The sequence below is a fragment of the Sinocyclocheilus rhinocerous genome, unplaced genomic scaffold (assembly GCF_001515625.1).
Source record: "Sinocyclocheilus rhinocerous isolate Xijiao unplaced genomic scaffold, SAMN03320098_v1.1 scaffold830, whole genome shotgun sequence".
NCBI lineage: Eukaryota > Metazoa > Chordata > Actinopteri > Cypriniformes > Cyprinidae > Sinocyclocheilus > Sinocyclocheilus rhinocerous.
In genome coordinates, this window is record NW_015636881.1 from 134,200 (window position 1) to 156,408 (window position 22,209).

The window sequence follows — 22,209 nt, forward strand, 5'->3', positions numbered from 1 at the left end:
ATTAATAATTAACATTTATTTATTTATCTTTGATCCATTTATTATTATTATTATTATTTATTTGTTTTTACAAATATTTATACACTCTTCACTAGGAAGCTGTGGATGAAAACATTCACTAATTGAATACATGAAAATGTAGACAAGTCACTAATGTCAATATTATAAAAAAACACATTCTTAAACAACTTATACATGAATATTTGGAATTGGGCAAGACATTTTCATTAGTATAAAAATATATAAAATATGACATCTACCGTATTAAAATTTGTTAGCAATAAAAAACAGCTCCTCAGCTTGTGTTCAGGACAGACCACAGAGTTCCATCTGTTCTCCACCATGAACATTTCACATGCATTATCAAATATCATAACGCTTTTATACATGATATTACAGAGGATGGATGAAGATGGTTTTACCTGCTCACTGTCCATGCCCTTCTCCATGTAGTAAATTTTGTAGTTCTGGATCTCGCCTGTGAGGGGCATATCCCAGCTGAGACTCACTGTGCTGGGGGACGTGACCACTGCCTGTAGGTTTGGAGCAGGACCAGGTACCTGGACTATTACATAGAATGGAGAAAAAATAGAAAAACAACATGATTTAATTTGATTGTGTTTTGTTTTATTACTGGCACCTTTTGTCTGTCACTGTTTTTCTTTGATAATTCCATTGATGGTTTGGCAATATTGTTTGTAAAACAGTCACACCAATAAAGCACTTTGAAATTGACTTGAATAGAGAGAGTGATATCTCTTCTCAGCTGAGCATATGACAGTGGCATGTGTCGAGACACCACTGGCAGAAAGCAGACTAACACACGCCAGCTCAAACTGCAGGATTGACGTGATTTAATTTGCTTAGCAGAGCGGAGAGAATGGAAATGAGATTCTATGTTGCTTAACTTTTGTTTACTTGCTAGGGTCATGAATCATTACATTCAATTATAGGCTCCGATGAGTGTCCGTTAAATCTGTTGTTTTTCCAACACGCTCACAACTGACATGCCTTCAGGGAGTCATCATGTAGGGCCAATCTAAACGGAGCTCTACATTAAATGAAATTTAATATAATTTAAATAGCATGGACATAAAACAACTGGCCAATTTTTAAGTAAGTTGGCAAGTAGTCATTTAGCAGACACTTTTATCTAAAGCGACCCGCAATACACTTATTACAGGGACAATCCCACTGGAGAAACCTGGTGTTGAAGGAATAGTTTGCCCAAAATTTTTTCTTTCATAATTTACTACCCGTGTGACTTTATTTATTCCATGTAACCCCAAAGAAGAAATTATGAATAATGTTCATGCTGTTCTTTTTCATTAAAAAAGAAAAAAAAAAAACAACTATCTATAACAGAAATAATATAGCCTACTTAGAATAGAATATGCTTAAGTGTGAATTGAATTTAATGTTTTCAGACACTTAACTGCACGTTAATTGCAAATACATTAAAATGTATTATAATTTATATTTATATTAAATGCATTTAGCTGAAATTTTGAGAGCTTTTTGATCTGCTTAAGTATGACTTAAGTACATCTTCACATGTAATTTTATAATGACTTCTTCTGTCTTCAAAATATGGACAGTAACGTGTACTGCCAAAATTACAGACAAGCATTTATGGTAAACTCAAATTTACTTTAAAACCAGTTGAGTCCTCTGCACAATGTGACTTTGCTGCAGCCTGGAATTGAACTGCTGGTTTCGTCTGGCCAGAGGAGAACTGGCCCCCCGACTGAGCCTGGTTTCTCCCAAGGTTTTTTTCTCCATTCTGTCACCGATGGAGTTTTGGTTCCTTGCCGCTGTCGCCTCTGGCTTGCTTAGTTGGGGACACTTAATATCCAGCGATATTTCATTTCCGGCGATATCGTCGCCTTGATTGCACAGATACTATTTAAAAGTTTTCAGTTAAAGGCATGACATCACCGAATTCAATGATGAACTGCCTTTAACTGAAAAATGAGTGTTTACTATTGTCATTTTGCATTATTGACACACTATTTTCCTAATTAATGCTGTACAGTTGCTTTGACACAATCTGTATTGTTAAAAGCGCTATATAAAGGTGGTGACTTGACTTGACTTTAATGTAATTTCAAGTGAAACTTGTATTTCATGCTATTTATGTCACACCCATGTTTTGTGTTTGTTTTCCTCCCCCACGTGCTCCATGTTCTCCCTGTGACCTAGTTTCTCCCTCGTGTTAATTGTGGTTATTGGTTCCAGGTGTTTCTTGTTAGCTTCCTCGTTTAGTTCTTAGTATTTATGCCCTGTGTTTTGCTTTGTCCAGCGTCTAGTGTTAAACGTCTATTCCCCTGCTACGTGTGCGTGTGTCTGGATAATTGAAGTTTGTTCTTTGTAAATGCCCCCACGTCTCCTCGCTCCTTCGCTCCGCGCTCCAACACAGAAGCAGCATCATGACAATTGAAATCATTTGTAAATATTTTTCTAATTATTCATTTGTAATTTGTTGCAATTTAGTACATTAAAAACATATTACCTTTAATAAGATATATATATATATATATATATTATATAACACCATATTGATATTGAATAATCTACAGTTCAAATAATCAAATACTTCATTAGTGCTTTCATATGTTAGTATGTAAGTACTTCTTAAAAACACCACAGAAGATTATTAAAAGATAATGGCTTAAAATGTACTTAAAACATTAACATTGACGTTTTTACACTTGACATTATTACAAAGTGCACTTTTTAAAAGTGTACTTAAGCGTGTTTTGAAATATGTCATGAAAGTGTGCTCTCTTTAAGTACATTTAAGGGGCCTTTTATTTTATTAATATTATATTATCAATATATTTTCAAGATTTGAAGTACACCACAAGTGCACTTTTAATATAATTAAGCACACTTCTTACTAGTCAAGGCAGGGGCCATCATAAAATTGCTTCATATGTTTCACTGACTATATTCCCAGTCCTCTGAAGTCATACAATGGCTTTATGTCAGGAACAGACTAAAATATATTCATTATTTGCTGGAAATCACCACAAAGTGACCATATAGCTTCGGTAGACTTGAAATATAGCCTACAAGTAGTATGGACTGTCTTTATGGTGCTTTTATGTCCTTTCTAGAACATGACAGTCTATGGTCACTATATGCATACTTTCATTGCATGGGGAAGAGCAGCATGAACACTCCTTAAAACATCTCCTTTTGTGTTCCACAAGGACTTCAACCAGCATCCAGCAAGTTCTAGCCGCTTCACCACATGTCTGCAATGACTGTTTGATTACATTCATCCAGTTATGGTTACCCTGAACCATCTTTCATGCTCGAGCTCTAATATAAACTGCATTACATGAATCACTTTTCGAACTTTGATCAGGCGTTTCTGGCATCTCAAACGACAGAGAGAAATCACTTTATCTCAGTGCCACAGACATCCATTCTGTCCATCATCAACGCTTGCTTTTGATACCGATGTCTTACAGGATGGGATGGGGCGCCTACACTGGATTAAGTGCGCTCTACGAGTGTGTATGTGTGTCTAGATGACTTGTGCTCAGATTCATTCATAATGTTCACAGCAATATGTGTGTCAGCCTCAGAGGCTGATCTCCACGCAGCAGGATTCCCGGGAGTGCCAAAATCCCGCTAACACACATTATAAAGTGCTTATAGCAGTCAGAGCCAAGGACGCACAGAGGAGCAAGTCTGACCCAGAAACAGCTTCTCCTGTGCTGTGTTTGGGCTGATAATGTTTCACGTTGATGGAGTCAGGCCATATACCTTCAGCAATGTTCAAGAGATCTGTTTGCTTAAAAGCCAGCAGGTGTTTACTTGTGCTTACTATATAATGAGATTTTAAACTGACATTGAGGCATTGGGGAGGTTTTGGGAAAGAAAACCTCCAGAGAAAATGTTCTGCATAATCTCGGAGGCCCAAAACATATTCTAGACAAGCATGTGAGCGTTAAAATCCAACTACGCAAACTTGATTTCACGCATTATAGCCTTCTGAAATGTGTCAGAGCGTAATTTGTAATGCAACTGTTTTAATTAGTCCATAAATCTCATTTGAACACATTCTAACTGGTATGTTATCATCAAGTGGAGATCTTACCTTCAGGCTGGGTGGCGACCGTCAGAGGCGCTGAGCTCTCTCCAGGGCCATTTCTGTTGTGGGCCATCACGCGGAAGGAGTACTTGGTGTCTGGCATGAGATTCTGAATGGTGACTTGCATTTCTCCTGGACGGCTGGTGTTCACTATCCTCTCCCTATAGAGCATCAGAGAAACAAACGTGATATGAGACTGAAACAGGAGCTGACTGCTGATTCACTGCTTCAAAGCTTCTCTTATTCTTCTGTAGTCAATAACAGCTCATACAGAATGGCATTATAAATATTAATAAGAACAACATGTGACTTAAAATAATAGCAAAAAAACAACAAAATACAATCATCAATAGCATTCACAATTTAAGGCTTCTTGGAGGGTGAATGTCATGAAAACATGTCTGGGTCACATATCACTACACAGTCAAAATTAAATGTATTTTATTTGTATTACATATTTATATATACACTGCTGAACGTTTTAATGTTATATATATATATATATATATATATATATAAGCCAATTTTATGCAATTCATTTTTTTTATTTTTGCTTTAATGATATTATTTTACTCACACGGAACCATAAAAAATCTTATTACCATAATGCATTTTTTCCTTCACTGTTTTTAAAAAAAATTATTATTCTTAATAGTGATTCTCATTAGATTCTCTTTACTGTAATGCAGCATTTTAATGCAGCATTTCTAAGTAAATTAATAAAAAAAAGTAAAATAAACACTAATACATTTATTTATTCAAATATGCAACAAAGGCAATACAACAAATATTTTAATAATTTAAATGTTAAATACTACATTCCAGTAATGACAGTTACATTATTATTACATTATTTTATTAAGGTAATGAGTTTGGGATAATTGGGGAAAAACAAGCTTAATTTTTCTTGAACAAAATATAATTTCTTTATTTCCTTTTTTTTATATATTAGGATTAAACATGACCTAATATCATGAGATATTCTTTACAGTTTTTGTACCCAGAAAAAAAATTATAATAAATTGCAGGTACAATACCGTTCAAACAAGATCCTTTTTATGTTTTTGAATAAATTCTTTCATGCTCACTAAGGATGCATTTATTTGATCAAAAATATAGTAAAATAGTAATATTGTGATATATTGTTACAATTTAAAATTCATTATTGTTACAATTTAAAACTGTTTTCTATTTTAATATATATATAAAAAAAGCAGCCATTACCGCAGTTTGCTGTAACACATGATCCTTCAGAAATCATTCTAAAATGCTGATTTTGGTTATTAACATTAAAAATTATTGTGCTACTTAATATTTTTGAAACTGTAGTATATTTTTCAGGATTCTTTGGTTAATAGAAAGTGCAAAAGAACAGCATTTATTTGAAATAGAAATCTTTTGCAACATTATAAATATTTTTTTATTAATTTAATGAATCATTGCTGAATAAAATCTGTTTAAAAAATCTTACTGACCCCAAACTTTGGAACTGTAGTGTATATATAAATGACACATATATAAATGCCCTTGCCTGTTATTGCCCTCCAGGCTGTAGTAGACCGAGTAGGTGACATCATCTCCATGCGGTTCAGCAGGAAGGCGCCAGGTCAGCTTGATGAAGCGGGTGGAGACCAGGGAGGCCACAACGTCACGGGGGGCGGAGGGCGTGGGACCAGCACCGCCTCTGGAGCCTGGTATTAGACGGTCAGTAGTGGCACGGGTCAGTGAGGTGGGAGGGGGGGAGGGGATGGCTACATCTTTGAGTGCAGACAGTGGAGGGGGTGAGTGAAAGCAGAAATCAAGGGTGGAGACGGGTGCACAGTGAAGTCACACAGAAATTCAGGGAGGGAGGGATGGAGAGCAAAACAAAGGAAAACAGAACAGAGGGAACACATAAAAAAAGAAAAAAACAAAACAAAACAAAAACCATAACACAATGGCTTCCATGACAGGATATCAACAAAACAGTGAAATAATCACAAAGAAATATGAAAAATGCAATCATAACGGAAGAATGTCGGGCATGTAGTTGGAGAAAAACGGCTGAAGTGGAAAAAATGATGGAAAGCTGAATCGCAGGAGGCATATTTTGGACTTTTTCACTCTTAAGAGAGTAGTTCACCTCAAAATTAGACCGACATTAACACACAATTTGCAATGTTATTCACTAAAACTATTGTATAGCTATCAAATGGCATTTTCACATCAAATTGCATTTGCACTTCAAATGAAGCCAAATGCACTTGGTTTCTTAACTACATGCCAAGGCTTCATAACTATGTGCTGTACATATGCACAAATGAGACTTCAGCATCAATAGCTGGGTTTCCATCACCCTGCTTTTATGCGCATTTTGAAGTATCACATCAGAATCGAGTGATGGAAACGCTGAATTTCGAATAAAAACACCTTAATTCGCAAAAAAAGTTTTTACGCTCGCTTGAGGTGGTTTTTGACCCTTTTGCGAAAAAGGGTTAATGCGAATAATGGGAGATGGAAATGCATTTTGCGAATAAATTCCTCCAAGCGCATCAAAAAAGTCATGTGACTTTGCGCTATGGGACGGCAAATTCTGACTAACCAGCGGACCGATCTCATTCACAGTATCTGAAATGTTGTTATGGTTATTCGGAAATGCCAGAGCAAAGTCTGTCATCAAAGTATTTCTGTATAATTGCCTCCCAGAACTGTTAAACGACTGCGTTCCCAAACAGCAGCATCCACCTCCGAAAGCAATTACCGCATTCATTGTGTTTCGTCTGCTCGTTCTGAGGTGCAAGTAATTTATTATATAGGACAATTATTTCAGTAGCTTCTCCTACTTTTCTTAGTGATGTATAGTGCCAGTTTATCAGGAAGTGATGATTTTGTTCTCTTTGACTCGTTGGATGGAAACGATGCTTGTTCCCAAATGTTTTGTGCGATATTCCAATTTTGCGCACAAGTTAAATTCGCAACTTTGGATGGAAACCCGGCTAATGACATCAAAAACCTTACATGGTGCTGCTTCTTGCATTTGTCATATGGTTTGGATGTAGGTGAGTAAATGAATAAAAAGATTTCTAAACAACTATTCTTTTAAGTGTAGCTGGGAAAAATCCAAGCTAATCCAAAGGCACAGAGGCCATCCTTTTTAATCACTAACATACGTCTAGAAGTCCAAGGCTTTAGATCTTCACACAGATATGCAAAATATTTCATGCTGAGGCCTCTGTGGTTAAATCTAAGGACGTCGGACTGTTGTTTTCTACCAGTGGAGTGAAACTCAACACAAAGCAGCTCGTGTCAAGATTGTTTGCTTTTGTGGACTGCAATAAAGTTGCGCTTTTGGCAACAGCAACTCTTTGAATTAAACAAACTGTGTTTCATTTGCATCTGCCAAAACATGCAGCTGTGGAAGGACTGAACATCAATCAAATATAGTAGGTATGATTGACGTACCGTGCGATTCAAATGTGATTCGTTGACTGTGGTTGACAATAACATGAGTAGGCAATAAAACGTCTAAAACAAGTAACACTATGGTCCTTTTTTCTCTATGCCAACCAGACTGAAACACAATCAGCACGCAGCACCAGAGAAAATATCTCATCTCATTTACATTCAAAAATCACGTCAAAAAGATCATTAAAACTTATGAGCTTCATGATTCAAAAGGCAGAGATTTTCTGAAAATATCTTTCTCGCTCAAAAAAAAAAAGACATGATTGTGGACTTGTACAGGAAATAAAACTCACAGATGAAAACAATAAAACCAAAAAATGGGGATTGGACAGAAATGGATTGCAAGAAACCAAAGTACGGAATCAAAAATCAGGGATTTTAATATGAACTCAAACTAGGGATGTTCATTTCAGTTATTTTTCCTAACTGACAACCAACGCTCGTTACCCGATTGTTAACTGTTAACCGACAAGATTATTTTAAATTAGAACTGAATTAAATTAGAAAGGATAAGTGTCTGTGACCCGTTAAAAAATACTAACATTTGTTTCCCGGGGATTAATTTTACATGCGCAAAAAGCAGCAAACAACAGAACATGAGGATTCCCATGGTCATCATATAGGCTACGCACCTGCAGCGCTTCTGCGAGCGGTAGCCTATAGCCTATATAACAAATAAATAGGCCTATACGAGAAACATGTTTTTACTTAATAAATTAATAAAATGAAAGAAAAACTGTGCAACAAGTAGCCTATATGCAGAGCTTAGGTTAAATTTTGTGCTGCGCGAAAGGAAACAGACGGCAGAAAGCGACATCCTAGTTAACCGGTTAAAATGAACATCCCTAACTCAAACAAAGATCTGATTGTCTGAACTGTGTTTATATACAAACAGCTATACACTATTACTGTATGTCAACAATAGTCTCATTTGTTTTTTTTATATACCCAAAGGAATTTTAGGAGAAACATAACATAAAATGCATTTCCAATAAGTCTCCTGAGCTATGAAAGAGCAAACTCTGAACAATACAGTTTCCCTTTGCTAGTTAACTGAGGGTTTAAAAGCACCATATAATGCTGAAAAAAGAACAGCAAGATGCATTATGTTCAGATGTGCTCTTCGAATTACTTTCTTATTCTGAACCGCATTCAGCTCTGAACAGACAGTGGGAGAAGAGACTGATAATGCAGACCTGTATAATATACACTAATAGCGGCACTCATTAGCTTATAGCTTCCCCTAAATGACAAGATCCATTAGACGGAGAGCAAATTAAACATTAGTTGTAGCAATTCCAGTTTTCCACAAAGACGAGCCATCAATGTTCATCTGTCTAGCCGCAGGGAGAAAAAAAAAATCATATCATTCAGCATTTATCTCTGGTTCAGCTTTGTGTGGTGCGTGACATTCTCTCTGTAGTTTTTCTTCTCCCTCTGGTTCAGTCAGTTCACTTGGCAGCCAATTTGCAGCTGTTTTCTAGTCATATATAGTCAAATACAGTTTTAATGAACTTGATTATGGAAAGAATGCCAAAACATGCATTCAAAAACATGTCAAATCATCACTGTATCATAAAAGTAGCTCAAATCAGGCTCCGGCTAATCTGCATTTGCATTCTAGACCAGGCAATGGCTGTTCTAGGAGTTCTTTTTTACATGCTATCATTCAGAATTCAATACTAACGTAAGGCTTATTCTGCAACATACACTGAATACTTCATTTGAAAGTTCTCACAATGTTAAAGGGATAGTTCACCCCAAAATGAAAATTCTGTCATTATTTACTCACCCTCATGTCGTTCTAAACCCGTAAAACCTCCGTTCATCTTCGGAACACAAATTAAGATATTTTTGATGAAATGTGAGAGCTCTCAGACCCTGCATAGACAGCAACGCAACTGTAATGTTCCCAGGTCCAGAAACGTAGTAAGGACATCGGTAAAACAGTCCATGTGACATCAGTGGCTCAACTTCAGTTTTGCGAAGCTACGAGAATACTTTTTGAGCGCAAAGAAAACAAAAATAAAATTTTTTTCAACAATTCTTCTCCCCCGAGTTACGTCTTACGCCATTTTAGAGTATCACAATGCATACGCATGCTTTCCCCTAAGCGTAAACAACGCTGATTACGCAGATTACGTTCATGCGCGTGCTTTCTCCCCCGAACGTAAACAACGCTGATTACGTCGATTACGCTCTTGGGTACTCTCCAAAATGGCGGAAGACGTAACTCGGGGGAGAAGAATTGTTGAAAAAAATTTTATTTTTGTTTTCTTTGCGCTCAAAAAGTATTCTCGTAGCTTCGCAAAACTGAAGTTGAGCCACTGATGTCACATGGACTGTTTTACCGATGTCCTTACTACGTTTCTGGACCTGGGAACATTACAGTTGCGTTGCTGTCTATGCAGGGTCTGAGAGCTCTCACATTTCATCAAAAATATCTTAATTTGTGTTCCGAAGATGAACGGAGGTCTTACGGGTTTAGAACGACATGAGGGTGAGTAATTAATGACAGAATTTTCATTTTGGGGTGAACTAACCCTTTAAGGCCTCTTTACACCAACAAGAATGTTCGATCCAATTTTTGTGAATCGATGCATAAAAAATGACAGCGAAGATGAATGAAATGACAGCACTGTGAACTTTTCATATCTGACATCCACTTGCCACAGAGAAGAAAGTCAAACAATATTAACGTTTCAAAGTGTACGATTTTTTTTTAATTCTCTATGGTTTTTATCAAACAACACCAAATGCAAGTGTACAGAGACAAGAGAGACATAGCTTTATGTAACCGTAGCACCTCTGGGCACATGAAGAAATAAATCCTATTGGTCGGCCAGTTTTGTTCACAATGCGATGGAAAAGAGATTAGAACAGCTCTCCGTAAAAAAAATTAAAAATGTTGCATTAATGGCATGTGAATGTTTGTGTCAGTTTCAACAGACACATTAACAACCAACCATTCATTCAAATGGCAATGTTTATCATGCCACATATTTTGCACTGAATATTCATCTTGGTGTGAACAGAAAGAAGTTTTTCAGTTGTTTCTGGATTTTCTGGATCTGCCTCTGCTTTTCACTGTATTTTAGTAAAACAGTCTGTTCATGAGCACCACAAAGTCATAGTTTTATGTAACAGCAGTGGCTCTGGGCATATGACCGAATCTAATTGGACGGCAAGTTTTCTTCACAGTGCGCTTGAACAGAAATTAAAACACCTTTCCTTAAAAAAAAATGACGGCATGTGAATGTTCGTGTCTCAACAGACACATTAACAGCTGTTCATTCTAATTACAATGTTTATCAGCAAATTTTCACATTGAATATTCATCTTGGTATGAACAGGCCTTAAAGAGTAAACTATTTTAGGGGCTGTTCACTCACAACACATTCAAAAACAGCACAAGATGCTGACGTAACAGGGATATGTGGTGCAAAGTAAAAAAAAAAATTCATCTAGTCTACATAGGAAAACTATTAAAAACACACCAAGCTGAAGTTTTAATAACTAAAATGTAGGGGTGTAACGGTACAGTATTCGAACCGAAAATTTTCAGTACAGGTCTTTCAGTTCGGTATGCATGTGTATTGTTTTAACCACTGCACGAGTGGAACTTCATTGTATTGTAGCTTTCGACAAGAAACAAAGTCTTATCGTTCAAATTATGTCAATTTGTTTCAGGAAATTCAAACAATAAACTGCGTTTTGACGCTCTTTGATGTGGCGCGACAGATTGCTGTATAAACGAAGCGCAAGTTAGCGTGATCATCGCTTACTCTTTACTACTAGTTTTAGCATGAAATAAACATGAATGAACATCTCAAGGCTCATGTAAACACTCAATCAGTGTCCCAATCGCGGAAAAATAAAACAGCTTTTAAACAAAATGTCACGTCGCATTTAATTTACCTCAGGCAAGTCATCAGTGTCCACGCTCGCTAGTTCGCTAGAGAAGAGCATTTCGTCAAATATTAGACTATATACTCATTATATTTTACTTTACCTGTTAATGACGTCTTAATTATTTAATGTATGCTTAAATAAATCTGTTTATTATTTACACTGTGTAAATGAATGTATTTTAACAATAAATAGTAATTTTATAATTTAGAAGTTAATTTAAAAACTGCATTATGTGCAATTTACATGTTTGCATACAATTAACAATTAAGTACATACAATTAAGTTCAGTGTTGATTATAATATTTTAAAATAAATAGTAATCAAGTAATAAATAAACCGTATTTACATTTGGGCTCTGTTGTTAATTGTAACGTTATAGTAGGCTAGTGTAAAAGGGCTTCCTATAGTTTAGAGTATAAGCTGAGGTAAACCACTGTTTAATAAAAAATAAAAAAATAAAAAAAATGTTTGTTTATGCAATTTTATGTTCAGTTTTCCCCCCTGCTGTACCGAAACCATACTGAACCGTGACGTCAATACCAAGGTACGAACTGACTACCGTTACACCCCTAAAATGGAATTCTTGGAAAACGTTTTTCAAACATACATTTATTCAACTAGGATGTTATCAGGATCATCACAAGCATCAGCTTCAACAGTCTCCTAAGTGTCTGTCTGATGGAGAACGCAGTCATGTGATATATGGTGGAGAGCAGCAAAAGATTAATACCGATTCTATTCATAGCAGAGAGCAATAGCTGCTGCCATTGGAACAGATGGTGACTTTGCCTTATTAATGATACATACTGAAGCAAAGCAAAAAGGTCACAAGGCCTTTGGTGCAAAATGGAAATGTAAAAGGATTATTGTTAACTCCATGTTTGCTGTAAATAGATGTAATTATGATTTTAATATTAAGCAAATGGTATTTCGGGAAAATGCAAATTAAAACATAAATAGCTGCTCAGAGCAATAATGGTTATGCACTATGTATGTAGGTCACCAAGAATCCGAAATATGTAATTGTGCATGAGGATATGGGGAAAAACATAAATGTAAAAAAGATTGCCTCATTCACCTCCATGTGCTTATGATGAGAGAGGGAGCGCAGTGCACAGCTAATGACCACTTAAAAGCTCCTGCTTTCATCTTACAGATGGGTATGGACTGAAACGGTCACGGTACAGGAGATGCGACATAGTTCCTGCTGCACAAATAAAGACTTCATCCACTGGCATTAAATCTTACAACATTTCTACTATTGATCCGAGGGAACATGCTATTAACGTGAGGGGTCTGGAAGGGGTTGAAGACTTCCTATTGTGTGGAGGCATAAAAACCAGATTATTTCATTCATTCTCAGTAAGGTTCATGTTCTTCACCTGTACTCATGCCATAACATGACAGGATTGACTGCTGCTGAAATGTGGAGCAGCTCTTGATCTATAGACACTGGCTAAAAGCCCCATATGAGTGTTTTGAAGAGGAGAAATGGGCAGCTCAATTACACACACACACACATATATATAGGTTTTGCTCTCCTTCTATATATTTTGTAAAGCTGTTTGCTGTTAATGGTCACAACCATAATAGGTTTCTTAGACCAATTACAGGATAGTTTTACACAACTATGAACCAATGATTGTTATGAATACCATGATGCAACAGGTTTCTAGAGACCAGATTTATCTGTTCCAGGCTTATCATTAACTAAAACCGAAAACAAAAACATGTTCGTTGCTTGAAATTAAATTAATGTTAACTGAAAACTAATAAATATTAAACAATTATAAATGATCAATTCTACCTATAAAAAAGACAAAATCACAGCAAAATTACTCATAGTTTAACTTATTTTAGAGGGAAAATCTAATTCGAAATATTAACAAAAAACTATAATAGAACCCAAATATTTTGTGCAACTCAACACAATGACAAGCAAGCATATATTTGATGTTTAATATACACTCTTAAAAATAAAGGTGCTTAAAAGGTTCTTCACAGCGATGCTATAGAAGAACCATTTTTGGTTCCACAAAGAACCATTCAGTCAAAGGTTCTTTAAAGAACCATCTCTTACTTATCTTTTTATATTCTGAAGAACCTTCTTTCGCCACAAAGAACTTTTTGTGAAACAGAAAGATTCTTCAGATGTTAAAGGTTCTTTATGGAACCATTTAGACAAAAAGGTTCTTCTATGGCATCGTGAAGTACCTTTATTTTTAAGAGTGTAAAGTTTTCAGACTAATGAGATTTGACAGTGGGTGAGGAGTTTCTATGTAATACATTAAGCTATTTTATTTATTTAACTCCTGTTTTCCACTGTATGTCAACTTTAAAGCACACACTATCTTTGAACATCATCTTTTTACATCTTGTTTAAGCCTTTGTTCAAGAATTTGATTGGTTGAGATGGAATATAACTTAAAAAAAAAAAAAAAATGACATACCAATTATTAATAAGTGCCATTCTATACTCTAAATATGTTCCTCTGACTCGTACAGCACAGACAGTTTGCTATATGTAAGCACAGGGGACATTGGAGAAAATTAATAATAAAACATAAACAGGCACGTTGTTAACTTCAGTTACATAAAGGAGAGAACATTCTGAATAGAACAAAAAGTTGACAGAATAAAAAAAAGAGGAGTATTTGCATAATTTTGCATTACAATGTGACAGGATTACAAAACAATTTCCACTGCAATTTGCTGCATAAACTATTTGGGGTCACACTGAAATGATCAGAGACACGTTATGCATAACCGTCATGTGTTAATGTATTTGTAGTTTTGACATCAAAACAGAAGTGATTTCGGAGCCATTTCTGTAGCTTGATATTGAGTGGGCAGTGGGCGGAATGTTTTGAGTTAAAGTTATAGTATGTTTTCATTGTGCAGAAAATTCTAAAAGTAAAACGATTTTAGATTTTTAAGATTGATTAGACGTTTCATGATATCTTCAGGCTTTTCTTGACAATATAATCTATTTTTTGTTATAGTAGCAAATACAGACAAAGCAAGCGAAGCAAGCACAAAGAAGCATTTTTTTAATAAGCGGAGTTACTATGATATTCAAGAAGCCACGTACACGCTAGTCTTTGTCATTTTTTTATTGGAGATATGGCTGGCCCGCAGCGATTTTGCATTGGATCTGAAGCGGGCACCACTGCAGCGGTGACAGCAGTCTATCTCTTCAAAGTAAACATCATGAATACGAGAGGATGATGGATTAAAGGCCATCAACACCCCTGTTGAGATTAAACAGGTCTCTCACGTGATGGAGAGCAGCGCACCATCTCCTGAGACGCCTTGCTTCCATAGTCTGAGAGATGAAAGCCGGAGCAGCAGGGCAGATCTAGGGGGAGGCACGGGCACCTCGGCGAGACGTACCGCCCAGCACGAAAGCACAGGATTATGGGTCGCAGCATGATGCTGGCAGGGGACTTCCTCTGTGTTTGCTGGGGAGGCAGACGCCCATCTGGTATGTCATTACTGTATGTCTACACCCAGCTACAGTGGCCCTCTGGGTCAGCAAGCAGAGCCCCCATTCCCTCCAGCACCTGCTAAACCTCCGCCTGCTTCATCTGCTTCGCTCAAGTCCGTCAGCTAAATCATTTATTTTCTGACATGCACTTCAGTCATCCCATTTGTCATGCTCAGTCCCAATATCAGAAATATCACTGCGCTCCTTTGAGAAGCTTTGGCTCGGGGCATTTGTACACAAAAGTACCCGCAACAGCACTTTGTTTGAATAGCAAGCTAACATCAAACATTAGATTATTATATCACACCAAATCACGGTGGAGTTCAAGATGAGAATTCACAAAATACAAGCTTCAGCAAACCGAATAATGTATGGGGAAATATATAAATACAAATAAATATGTATAAAAATCGAATTTATACTGTGAAAAAATATATAAATATTATACTGTTAATAATATAACATTGTGTTATACATGCACTACTGGTCAAAAGTTTGAGACCAGTGTTTTCATGTTTTTAAAGAAATCTTTAAAGCTCACAGGGCTGCTTTTATTTAATCCAAAATACAGTAAAACAGTAATATTGTGAAACATTATTACAATAAAAAACTGTTTTCTATATCAATATATTTTAAAACTTTCAGCAGCCAGTGTCACATTATTGTTCTAATATTTAATATAACATATATATATATATATATATAAATATAGACATTTCCAGAATAAATAAATATATTTATAATATACAGTATATATAGAGTATATATATATATATATAGAGAGAGAAAGAGATAGATAGATAGATAGATAGATAGATAGATAGATAGATAGATAGATAGATAGATAGATAGATAGATAGATAGATAGATAGATAGATAGATAGATAGATAGATAGATAGATAGATAGATAGATAGATAGATAGATAGATAGATAGATAGATAGATAGATAGATAGATAGATAGATAGATAGATAGATAGATAGATAGATAGATAGATAGATAGATAGATAGATAGATAGATAGATAGATAGATAGATAGATAGATAGATAGATAGATAGATAGATAGATAGATAGATAGATAGATAGATAGATAGATAGATAGATAGATAGATAGATAGATAGATAGATAGATAGATAGATAGATAGATAGATAGATAGATAGATAGATAGATAGATAGATAGATAGATAGATAGATAGATAGATAGATAGATAGATAGATAGATAGATAGATAGATAGATAGATAGATAGATAGATAGATAGATAGATAGATAGATAGATAGATAGATAGATAGATAGATAGATAGATAGATAGATAGATAGATAGATAGATAGATAGATAGATAGATAGATAGATAGATAGATAGATAGATAGATAGATAGATAGATAGATAGATAGATAGATAGATAGATAGATAGATAGATAGATAGATAGATAGATAGATAGATAGATAGATAGATAGATAGATAGATAGATAGATAGATAGATAGATAGATAGATAGATAGATAGATAGATAGATAGATAGATAGATAGATAGATAGATAGATAGATAGATAGATAGATAGATAGATAGATAGATAGATAGATAGATAGATAGATAGATAGATAGATAGATAGATAGATAGATAGATAGATAGATAGATAGATAGATAGATAGATAGATAGATAGATAGATAGATAGATAGATAGATAGATAGATAGATAGATAGATAGATAGATAGATAGATAGATAGATAGATAGATAGATAGATAGATAGATAGATAGATAGATAGATAGATAGATAGATAGATAGATAGATAGATAGATAGATAGATAGATAGATAGATAGATAGATAGATAGATAGATAGATAGATAGATAGATAGATAGATAGATAGATAGATAGATAGATAGATAGATAGATAGATAGATAGATAGATATTATTAATATATATATATATATATACTATATATATACTGTATATTATAAATATATTTATTTATTCTGGAAATGTCTACCCACCTTTACAGTAGATGTTGTTGAATGTATAAACTTAAAGAGAAACATAAGACTGTCGATTTAATAAGATAACTGATTAATCTCATGATTTCTCGTAATCTTGTGAATCTTGTGACCAGGAAGCTGCTGTGCATTGAGCAATCGAATCGAGCACAACCACTGAGCTCTCTAAGATGAGACAGTGAGCTGGAATAACAGAACTCACACCCTATTAAAATGTCATCCTATGAGAGGCAGACTGGAGCTGAACTGTGGCTGTAGCCTCAGGGCTGTGGTGGCTCCCAGCTAAACAGGTCAGGCCAGACGGCATGCATGGAAGACCTGCTGATTTTGAATAGTTTTTTATGCATATACATGCACTAGACTGACGTTTTTGACTGTTACACTACTTCTTGATGCTTTTTCAGCATCTTAAAAACATCAAAAAAGTGCGGCACCAAAATATTACATGCACAGCTGACATTCACCTTAATTTTTCTTTATTTTCTTCACACCTCACATGTCTCGTACACTATTTCATCTTAAACATGCTCTTCACTTACACTGTCTAAATTTGGGGGAAAAAAATCTTATTGAGGGCAAACTTGTACTTTGTGGTATAAATGATGCCACAACTGCAGGACAATTTTTGTGAAATAAATAAAATAATTTCTACCCAATAATTATTGAAATAGTTTATGTCAGTCTTTGTTTAGATAATCATAGTTTTAAATATGTAATAATAATTCACATTTTATGATTGATTTTAAAATTTATAATTGAAAGTCTATGTCAGGACAAGTGTAGAATTATAACATCTACACCTAAAAGACCATTCAAAACTAGCAAAAATTAATGATGAAGGCATGGCCAACAAATCTAAATCAGTGTGATCTATAACAAAGTATTATGTCTGAGGCTGAAGAAACTTACACTTTGTAAAAAAGCTTGAAGAAGTAATCTAGTATTGCATTCGGAAAATGTTTTTGGTTCATCATAAAACTAGTTAATTTTTTTATTTTGGTGAAATTAAATTTCTTGATTCTCCAACAGAATAATTCCTTTGAATAATTCCTTTGAGTTTCAGCTACAGGCTTTATAACTTCAACTAAATCACATCAATATTCCAACCAGGGAGTGATGAATCTTGTAAACAAAGCAGAGATGTTGGAAAGCAGCTAGAGGGCTCTTTCTGTGGCCATAAATAAGTGACACATATTTGCTCTGCTGTTAGCCGTGTCTGGCACACAGGCCTAGTTAAAGTGTCATATGAACACAGTGAGAGGCCTCAGTGGAGACATACTATTTATGTTTTATGGCTCCACAGGCTCTGCAGCTGAGATATAAACACAAATATAGCCCAAATCAGCATTGTATGCTTTCAGATCAATCACCCTGTCTGCCATTGTGCTCAGACACACATCCAAGCTTCATCTATCATTTTTCTACAAACATACCTGGGACTGAAGCCCACAGCAATAACTGTAGCCAGTGGTGGACAGTAACAAAGCATTTTTACTCAGTTACAGTGCTTAAGTAAATTTTTCAAGTATCTGTACTTTATCTGAGTATTTGTTTTTTGAGAAACTTTTACTTCACTGCATTCCAAAGCATAATATCATACTTTTTACTCCACTACATTTCTTAAAAAAACACGTCATTCTTTGTTATTTTAAACTGGAGAAACTGATTCTTTTGAACCGAGCTGATTCTTTTCAACTTGTTTGCACACATGTAGTATCAGTAACCTAAACTGATATTTAAGTCCCCCTTCCCCAGGTATTAACATTAGGATTATATAAAATATATAATATAAAATGATTAAATATAAAAGTATACAAGTTTAAAATGACAAAACAAACATTTATGGGTCTTTTTATGGTATGGTATGGTATCTTTCATTTATGGTATGAAATAATGTTACATCGTCATTCAGTGTAACACAATATTTATGCAAAAATTCAAACAACATGCTTATTCTGACGTGTACATATTAAAATATATAAAAGAATAAGGGAGCATATTAAATTTGATTGTGTTTTAAATGAGTAAAAAATTCTTACTGACAAATGGGCAAAACCTAGGATAGTGGCAAATTTCAAAAATGTAAAATTACAACTAATTAGTATTTGGGGTGAAAGTAATTAGTCTTTTCATATGTCATAAATTGATTTTTTGTTGTAAATATGCCTGACAAGACTGTTACAGTGAATGACATTTTAGTGGGTTTCTTCTGTACATCAGGGGAAAATGTATGATATTTATTTTTTGCTCAGAAAAACAAAAACATTCAATTAAATTAAACATACATTTTTGTAAAAAAAATTTGGGAAAAACAAAAACAATTTAAAGCAGTATTACACTTATTGATGTTATGCTTAAACCCTTTTTCGTCTTTGACCCTTATTTTACTTTTAATACTTAAGTACATTAAAAATCAAATACTTTTGTACTTTTACTCAATTCAAATGGAAAAGGAGTACTTAATACTTTAACTGGAGTACAATTAGGGTATCTGTAATTTTACTTAAGTACTTGCTTTGTGCACTTCGTCCACCACTGATTATAGTGAAGCAACCATCACCTCCCACTGTGTCCAAGCTTTCCTCCGTGTCCATCACCTTTCTTTCACACTGCTAGAGTGGCTGCTACACACACAACCTGCAGATTAACCCGCAGAAAAATGCAGCTCTGTATAGAAACAGATGCTAGGAAATGGGTTTTGTGGGGTGTTTGTGCTGTACAAGGCTTTTGGAAGTGAAAAAAAAAGACTAGGAATGAAAAATTGAGGAAAAAAGATAAATGTTTTTTCCAGTTGCCATGAATCCTTAATAATAATAAGTCACTGCCAGGAAAACAAGCATTCAAATGCAAATACGGAATTAAAATTAATCTGGGGAAAATAAACAAGCTCAAAGAGTGAGACAGCATCAAATTGTCAGCTCACGTCCTCATCTCATACCAGCAAATTTTTCATAGTGCTGCTCTGCTGCTCCACAAAATCACTACAAAAATTCAAAACAATAAGTTTGTCGATTACAATGTAGTTTCCGTGGTTAAAAATTCCTTGTAAGATCATGAGCAAATCTGCATAAAAATCTCTGCAATTACATTGTGCTTAAGGTAATCACAGCATGTCAAATCTAAAGCACTGTGACTATGGGGAAAACACAATGCTGCATTACACTAATGAGTATGGGATCATATATTCCCCTACAGAGAAAGAAATATAATGAGCAAGTTTCACAGACTGCGCAACAAACTCCCAGTCTGTAACTTAATAAACTCAGCAATCAGCTCTAACAATAAGTGAAGATAGGCAACCGTGTTTCTCCATTCACCATGTGCTTATCCAGATGGCAGCGAGAACCGAGGTTTCAAAAAGCCTCCAATCAGACCTGTCTAGCAGCTTTAACTAGAACAGCTTTAACTGAGAAGCCTGCCAAAGTAAAGCGATTACAGGTCATTTCATATGAGAGTAGCAAAGAGTACAGCAAAGCCCCAAAGAGATTTCAAAGAGACGCTGGCTTCATCTCAGAAAGATACAAGTATCACAGGAACATAGTGACAATCTGACAACTAATTTGTTCATTCAAGACCGCTCGTATATGGTGGATTTAAATTTTAGAGTTGCTTGCCATGGCAATCTTCACTCGGCCCTAGAGTGTTAGCTTTGGTGTGCTTGCCTTTCACAGTCAAAAATGTACAGGAATGATACAGTCTCTCAAATCATGCTACAGTATACGTGTTTTGCCAGACAAACCAAGAAACCAGAACATCATAGAGACTTTGGGGTGGGCTCTTCTGGATGCATTTCCCATAAGCATCATTAGGCAATTATGGCTATGTCACATATGGTGACATAGTTCAACGATTCAGTGTTTCCCGAAACCATAGTTCAAATGAACATAGCAAACTAACGTGGTTAATTAGTCATGTGGACTTTAATAAATCATGCTCTTGAGCACAATAAACAAGCTAACATGCATACTATCTATATCTTCAATTCCATTTAAATATACATACATTTCAATCTATACTGTACAGTTTAGCTTGTCCTCAATGTGCCGTTTTCGAAGAGTGTGAAGAGTGGATTATGACGTAAAAGGGTATCCGCGATGAATCAAACATCAAATAAAGCAAAACAACAACCATGTTCGTTACGGTGGCATCTCTGAGATCTCGATTCGATGAATTAGTAGTTAAGTTATTACTTCACCACCTAAGCATGATATCATTAACAACCATCTTATCTTGTTGAACCAAAGTGGTTCAAAAAACGGAGATGCGACCGTGTTTTGGAAACAGTCGTTAGTTTCTAGCTAGTAAGTTTCTACAGCGATGCATCGTACTAGAGTTGTTAAGCAGTGTGTTACACCATTGTTTGGGAAACGCACCCCTGATCAGTAAGTAATATCCCAGCAACCATCCAGAACACCATTTCAACCACACATTTAAAGTTAAACTCTAGTCCTGGCGCACATATGCCCGTGAGCGCACACACATACACCGAACAGGTGGCACTCCCAGAGAAGAAGCTGCAGCAGATGGCATCATGCACCTGACTTACACCAAAACTACTATACCTTCAATTAGATTTCTATTAAAAAAAGATAATCTACATTAGTGCTGGGCGGTATACCGGTTCATACAGAATACCGGTGTTTCTACATAGATAAATCCTCCAGTATCTCTGAGATGTTTAGGATTGCTTAATGAAATACTAAAATAGCTGTGATATAGTTGTAAAACTAAATGGACCGATATTACAGGACTGTAATGAGATGTTATGAACACTTTTATAATTGGATTTAAACAATATTTAATAAAACTAATATAAAAGCTTCCCTGCAGGAACCAGGTCATACCAAGGGTTTCTGGAACCCTAAGGTCCAGAATCAGGTCTGACAGCTCTAAATAGCTTAAAGGGGTCCTATTATGCTTTTTCACTTTTTCCACTTTAGTTAGTCTGTAATGTTGCTGTTTGAGCATAAAAAAGATCTGCGAAGTTACAAAGCTCAAAGTCCAATTCAAAAGGAGATATTTAATTTAACAGAAATCACTTTTCAAAAACTACAACGATTGACTCGTTTGGACTACAACGCATATTTTCCGACGAATGGGATGAGACCTGGTTGAGCTGCACTAGAGAAGGCAACGAGTGTTATCACTATGTCGGAGACACGCTAGCTTTCCCAAAGCAGACGAACTTAGAGTGTTGGTTACAATCATCCGGGTTTAAATTGCGCTCAAATTGATTTGATTTTGACGCAATATTTA

At 35.3% G+C, this 22,209-nt stretch overlaps 1 protein-coding gene across 1 annotated transcript in view; it reads right to left on the reverse strand.

Annotated features, from left to right (window-relative positions):
* The window catches only part of neo1a (neogenin 1a), a 156,239-nt gene that overhangs the window by 23,838 nt on the left and 110,192 nt on the right, over positions 1-22,209 (reverse strand). Inside the window, exons 8-10 of the mRNA XM_016563001.1 lie at positions 5,637-5,862; positions 4,112-4,266; positions 423-565 (exon numbers count right to left, since the gene is read on the reverse strand). Of these exons, the coding sequence (XP_016418487.1) occupies positions 423-565; positions 4,112-4,266; positions 5,637-5,862 (524 nt within the window). The remainder of the gene's footprint in view (positions 1-422; positions 566-4,111; positions 4,267-5,636; positions 5,863-22,209) is intronic.